We start from the raw sequence: 7,206 nt of genomic DNA, 5'->3' as shown, positions 1-7,206 counted from the left end.
TTCATCGATAATAATGTGTACAAGAGCATGGACATTACAGATGCTGTCATCAAGTTTGACTTCAAGTCGACTCCGGAGAACCACAGAGCGGAATTCTTGGGGTCTCTGCAACACGATGTCGACAGCCTTGGCATAAATTGCTTGATCCAGAACTACCATCGTGAATGGAAGATCAGCCTGCCTTGCCATAGTAATGGAGCGGCATAGTAGGGTATAGACAGTGAGGTTCTATATTGGCGATGCATTGATCACCGGACAGTAACCAATCTCCGACTTAGAAGGCACATTGTTCTTCGTCGCGAGATAATTGAATGCTGTCCACGCGGGTATGCTCTGAGACTTGCCATCAGCTGCAGCTCCAATCTCAATGACTGCACGAGGCTTGCTGATCTGTCCATCTGGGCAGAACCGGGAGAGCTTCCAGACAAAGTCCATCAATGCAGCACCAGAGCGGGTGTCAGCAGCATAGGCGTATGATGGGAGGTGGATTTTGTCTTGCAGGCATTGCAAACACAGGCTGAATCTCCGGGACCATTGTCAATGAGCGCTTTCGCTTCGACGTTGACAGTGTAGGCAGAGAGATGGAAGTCGCTTCACTTGCTACCGATTCATCCTGCAGAGAAGGCTGTACAACGATACCATTTGTACAGTGCGTAGTCGCAAGTCCGCTCAGTGTCTCCTCGCAAGGGTCATTGTTATCTCACACGAAATGGTACGGCTTGCGAGTGTCGATGGCGGCAGGCAAGAAAGACTGATTGTGCTGATGGCGTGTAAAAGACTCTGCCAAGCAAGTCTCCAGCTCCAGTACCTGGCTGTAGCTACAGCAATAGCCAAGACGATTCAACATGGTAACTATCTGCTTACTGCGGCACAGGTGATGGATTGCCATGCCCAGCACAATGTGTTTCGGAGTGCGGTAACCAGTGCCGCAAAACCGATAAGATCCTGGCAGATGGCATGGATACGGCGTTGCAGAACACTCTCAAGAGACGGCAAGCGGCACGTCGGGAATTCGGCATCCTTGTCCAGGGTCCATGCAAGAAAATTAAAGAGCTTGTCAGGAATCAATCGCGCGCTATCCTCAGGAGACAGCCGTGCACCGCTCAGTTCTTGCTTCGTGGACTTGACATGGTGCTCGATGGATTGGCGGAGGATGTTTGCTGCATGATATAAGACTCTCCATTCCTCACACTCATTGGTCCAGACATGGCTACTCTCCACTTTGGCAGACTCATCCTCAGACTCCTCCCCAGACTCACTGCAATAAGGATCGGCGGGCATTAGGGGTTCATCTTCTGCAACTTCCTCCTTCAGCAGTGCAAACTGTCTGATAAAGTTGTCAGTCGAGCTAACAGCACACAACAATTCAGGGGCGTTGCAGCGAGCTGGCCATCAAACTCTTTCAAAATGATGCTCTTCAGTTTTCGATTTCTGACCTGAGTGCAGAAGTTGCCACTTTCCTTGTTACAGCAGGTCTGGAAGATGGACTGGAGATCAGCAGAGGTCAGCAGTGCAGAATTGTCAAACAATTCTTGACGCACGACCTCAAGAAACTGGGCAACTACTTGTTCCTCCGAAGGAGCCTGTCCACCAATTCCCTGAGGGTCGTCCCCAGGATCCTCGACCTCCAATAGTCTGGTGTACTCTCGGAAGCAGTGCCAATGGTAGTGAACTTCACGTGCTATGAGGCAAGACTGAGAACCAATAGCTATTACAATAGCCTCGTCTCTCCGCAACTTAGCTGCGTCTAGCACTTTCTGGGCAGCGTTGTGTGACTGGCACTGCGAAGTTTTCTGATACTTGTGCTTCTTTCCCAGCTGAAATTTCTGACAGAATATGCACTCCTTTCGCCCTGGCTCTACAACTGGTACAGATAGACTTTGCCGAGTTGTCCGCTGGGGACAATCTGCCTGTGACATCGACTTTCCAGAACCTCACCACCCGAAAACAAACTACTTACTATTATGCGTGAGAGTACAAAAAGGCAAAAACGGAGAAGAAGCGCAGTAGTAGTACGTGAATCGACACATCCGAGTTCACTTTTGAAACTTGACACTCCACGTGGACCGCTGAGCACGTGAGGTGTGAGACTAGACTCTGTATGCGTGTTTCGCGCAGCGCAGACTATGCTCAGTTCGCCGTACAATGGACGGGACAGTCCCGTGAGGAAAACTTACCGTTGCGTGACTGCTCGCGCGGAGAAGAAACTCAGCGCAAGAGACAAGCGGCAATGGCTGAACAGGTGCGAGAAAAGTTACTCGATGGAGGCCTTCCATTCGCATTTTGAAGCAATTTTTTGTTGATTCCGTGTCAGGAAGGCCACTGCTTTCATTATCTGCAGTCAAATTGTTGTGCGGACGAAGTGGAAACGAAAGTTTTTTTCAGCCACTTTTTTGATGCCTGGCCCCCGTACTAGGTCAGTTCAGCTTCTCTTCTTCGCAGTGACTACAGCCTACAGCCTACAGGTGCAGGTGAACATTGCAGTTTGCACCAAACTGAGCTCCGGAAAAGTTGATGGTCTTCGTAGCTTTCTGCATCAGAGACCGTTGGTGAGTTGGGGATTGCACTGTTGGGTCACAAGTTGCGATGTACTCATCAATGTCGGGATCGTGGAACTCAGTCTGCTGCTGTGATCGCTGAACGCTCGTTGTTGGCGCTGTAAGAGCACGGGTAGCAAGCAGCATTGGTTGCAGTTGGAGACTCTCCATCCAGAACTGCAGCCATCTCTTTTCTCTTTTGTTCTGAATTCCTGTTGGCATATGCGGTCAACGACTGGACCTGGCGATGTCCCGTCGTCCCCATGATCGCTGTCTCCGACACGCCCGCATCCACAAGCTTCTGCACTGCTGTTGCGCGGACACAATGATTTGTGTAGGATCTCGAAAAAAAAAGCGGCCTCTGATGGCTGAATCGGAGCACGCCTAGGCGTGCTCCGATTCAATCGGAGCACGCCTGGGCGTGCTCCGATTGGAAAATCGGAGACCTGCAAGCGCTCACAGGTCTTCAGTGGCTGATTCAAAGCACGGCAAGTCGCGCTAGGATTCGCTGTTGCCATGTCGATTGTCATGTGACATGTCAGAAGTATGGAATCGAGCATGAGTACGAGGACGAAAGTGCGGAATCGGAGCCCGACGCGCGCTAGCGCGGAGGGCTCCGATTCTAGCACTTGAGTCCGAGTACGAATGCTTTGATACCATTTCTGACATGCATTGCACGAACTACTTCGTACTACTAGTACTACTACATGTAGTACTTCACACATACCTAGTACCTACTCAAGGCACGCACACTAGACCAGACAAGGAACACAACTACTTTGTAGTCGCCAGTTTAGTACTTCAGACATGTTACATAATGACTAATGTACACAGTCACAACACAGAGATAAAACAAGGGCGGTCTAGTCAGCTAAAAACCAGGTCAGTTCAGCTTCTCTTCTTCGCAGTGACTACAGCCTACAGCCTACAGGTGCAGGTGAACATTGCAGTTTGCACCAAACTGAGCTCCGGAAAAGTTGATGGTCTTCGTAGCTTTCTGCATCAGAGACCGTTGGTGAGTTGGGGATTGCACTGTTGGGTCACAAGCTGCGATGTACTCATCAATGTCGGGGCGAAATTTTGAATCACTGACATGTCCTGTTATTCTTCACAACCACCACTTATTCACTTTCAACATCAAACTAACAAAGCACTTGTAGCAAGTCCCTGCACATCTGCATTCTTCAACCATAATGCACTATGCACTTAGTCTTTCATACCGGCGCTCCACTCCCGCCTAAAAAACTCCCGCCTAAAAAAAAAAAAAAAAAAAAAAAAAAAAAAAAAAGCGGCCTCTGATGGCTGAATCGGAGCACGCCTGGGCGTGCTCCGATTGGAAAATCGGAGACCTGCAAGCGCTCACAGGTCTTCAGTGGCTGATTCAAAGCACGGCAAGTCGCGCTAGGATTCGCTGTTGCCATGTCGATTGTCATGTGACATGTCAGAACTACTGATGATAGCGATAGTACTGTCTTCATTCAGACTACAGTACGTGTACAGGAGAACACCCCGGTCCCCGCGCCCGGACCAAAATCTGGATCCACGAAAAGGTTCGTACCACTGTACCAGTGCATGCACCACGTAGACCTACACACGTCACACAGGCTACAGCCTTATGGCTATGGCTATGAAAAAAGTAAAGTGATTCAATATGTCAGGAATTTGTTATTCGTTGAACATTAACTGTATTGAAATTAGTTTGTAGTTCATTCTGGAGTTGTAATTGGTGCTGTTATTTAGGGATGGCGTGTTCACTATTGAATCGCCGGGCACCGCCAGCTACTGTGACTGTGACGACGACTGTTGTCCAGCTCCTAGTAGCGTGTCTTGCTGTGAGTACTTTCACTAGTGACTCAGTCACATCGGCTGAAGGCATATCCTCAAGAGATAGTACTCCTCTGCCTGCATTCAGTTGGAAGACAGTCCCTGCGTTCTTCCATTCCAGTTACTTGAACTCGCTGACGTTTCCCGAGAGTGCAATGAAGATCATAACGAAATTCCCGATCGTGACCATTGAGAAATGGCAAGGTTGCAAAGCATCAGACTACACGTATGAGGACGATGCTATGCTGGCAGCTGCAAAGCAGATCAAGACTGCCAATCCGGAGATCAACGTTAACGTATGGTTTGATTCGTTTCGTATCTACTCTAATAAATCCCTGAATCCATCCGCCATTGATAATGCCAACCAGTTTTGCATCAGAAGTCGCCATTCAGAGTTTCTCGAATCTCATGTCGACTATCTATTACGTAACACATCTGGTGACTTGGCTATCGAGTCTTACTGCCATCTTCATGTCTACGACTATGTGAAGCCATACGTACAGGAATACTGGACACAGATGTGTCTGAATATGACCAAGTCAGGCTATGTCGACGGCTGTGGCTGTGATGGCTCGCAATCACGAGCGGCGGACAGTGGCTCGGTACAGGTACCACATATCGCAGCTGACTACGCTATCAAGTGGAATGCAGCAAAGATTGACATGATGAACACAACACGCAGTGCACTCAATGGTGGACTTTTACTGGGTAAGGAACCATTTGAGATTGGTACATACATCGATGCCATATTGCATGAAGGATGTGCGGCTAACAATCAGACTATTCTTATGCTGCGGAATATCAGCGCGCTATCGAAAGATTTAGGAAGGCCGCTGATTGTCGAATGTCACTTTAGTGGTGTGAATGAGAATGAGGTAGCAGCGTTTCTCATCGGTGCTGGTCAGTATCATTACTTTGGTGCCGGTGGCTGGAACGGTGCAAGCTTTGATAGCCACTGGGATGACAAACTGTTAGGAAGTACCCTGGGTGATCCAGCTACTGATGCAGTCTACGATGTGGAGAGTCAAGTATGGGCAAGAAAATTTGCTTCTGGCACATCTGTAGCATTCAATGCTAAAACCAAAAAGGGAACTATTGCCTGGAGTGGTTAGGCCCCTTCCTCAGCATGGAGTGGTTAGAGCGTTTTCTCAGCATGCTGGCTGCCGGCCATATTGCACGGCATAGTATTTTTCATTCTAGGTGGTTTTGCCTCAACGGCATATGAATCGTAATTGATGATTGTGAAAGGCTAGATATTTCTTGTTGTATAGTTTATTTGGAGTGTGTGTGTCCGTTGCCTGGAGTAGCCATTCACGTCTACAATTACTGCCAAGGGCGCAACAACTTTAAATTCATATTATTATCAATCAGAAGAGTTCGTAAAGTATGGTTCATTATTTTTATTTCGATTTCTGAAGTGGATATTTCTGCAGTGGATATTTCTAGGGTAATGTTTTTCTTCGCCATCTACCAATCCAAATTGGCTATACTATCACGTCGATTGTGTATATTTTGTTGCTGTCATCACCTCACAAAATTCTTGGAAGTAACTCCCCGAATAGTTACACGACATGCCTCTTTGGAATTGTTCTTGTTCCAGCCCCCCCCCCCCCCCCCCCACACACACACCTGTCCCTGGCTCAGTCCCCTGGCTCAATCCCTTGCCTATGTTGGTTTTCCCTCTGTTCTGCTCTTTCCCCGTATCGACGTGCCCATATTGCTGGGCTCTATGGTTACCTTTACTAACATAACGCAGGACGAGATATTTCAAAATACTTCAGTTATCTCGGTCGCAAAGTCACACTTGGTTTCTCTTAGAATTCGTTGGAATCATTCTGAGGTACAGGGGGGGGGGGGGGGGGTACAGGAGGGAGGGGGGGGGGGGTACAGGGGGGTTGTAAGCATGCGTACATGTCTCTCTGTCTTCACCGTCCAATGTGTACAGTTATTCCAACATGTCCTGATTTAACGCATCCGTGCGCAGTGGATTATTGTACCGCAGCTGAGCGGTAAGACGTCAATTTCCCTTACATGACCGTTGACTGCAGCACAGCTGATCACCGATACTGTTGCCTGTCCCCGGGGAAAATCGCGGAAAAAATCGCAAAAAACGCGGCATAATATGGCATAATTTGCGGTGAATTTGCGGTAAATATGCGGTGAATATTATTGATATCATCTCACGGCGGCAAGTTTGCAGTTGATATGAGGCAATTTTCAGTGAGTATGTAGTGAAATCAATCAGGTACAAGTCTCTGGTGTAAGCACTCGTCATATTTGAGTACAAAGCCGCCACGATGAGACGTTGCTGACCGAACAGTGCACTGTGTGTACGTGTAAAAAAAAAAGAAAAGTAAATTATCGTGTCTGTTCCCGAAGGGAACTCACGACGGCCGCTAACACCCGATAAACCCTAGCGGCAGATGCAGCGCCTAACGGTGGGGGTGAGTGGATAAGTCTCACAACCACTGGCACAAGTGCCGAAAACGACCCCATTAGCTGCATCCATGTACCCCTTGTGCCTGGTCACAAGTTCCCAGTTGACTGTGGGTAGCAGCACGGCTGGAAAAACCGCTCCCAGGCAGGACTTGAACCAGGTACCTCTCGTATCTCAATCATGGTCTTTGACCAACCCACTGTGCCTGCCTGTGTACGTGTAGTGCAACAAAAAAGTTCAAGAAAAGCGGGAAAATCGCGGAAAATGCGGTCTTTTAAAAAATCGCAAAAAAACGCGGAAAAAAACCCGGCCGCGGAATCACAATTTTCCCCGGGGACAGTGTTGCACACAATGCAGACTGTTTTTGGCGTTCTTCGCCGCAGTGAATCTCCCAGGGAAGATACAGGT

The 7,206-nt window shown here is 48.4% G+C and overlaps 1 protein-coding gene across 1 annotated transcript; it reads left to right on the top strand.

The window, feature by feature from the left end:
• Nucleotides 1-4,183: 4,183 nt before the first annotated feature.
• On the top strand, nucleotides 4,184-6,162 carry LOC135813184 (uncharacterized). Its single transcript, XM_065326396.1, has one exon. The coding sequence runs from the start codon at nucleotides 4,280-4,282 to the stop codon at nucleotides 5,471-5,473; it is 1,194 nt and encodes a 397-aa protein (XP_065182468.1). The 5' UTR covers nucleotides 4,184-4,279; the 3' UTR covers nucleotides 5,474-6,162.
• Nucleotides 6,163-7,206: the final 1,044 nt, after the last annotated feature.

Source organism: Sycon ciliatum, chromosome 3, assembly GCF_964019385.1.
Source record: "Sycon ciliatum chromosome 3, ocSycCili1.1, whole genome shotgun sequence".
Classification (NCBI taxonomy): Eukaryota; Metazoa; Porifera; class Calcarea; order Leucosolenida; family Sycettidae; genus Sycon; species Sycon ciliatum.
Note: the sequence above shows the minus strand (reverse complement) of the source record. Positions and strands in the feature narration are given on the sequence as shown.

Bases quoted from the DNA above. Each gene is read 5' to 3' on its own strand.
- LOC135813184 (XM_065326396.1), top strand. From the start codon at position 4,280: ATGGCGTGTTCACTATTGAATCGCCGGGCACCGCCAGCTACTGTGACT.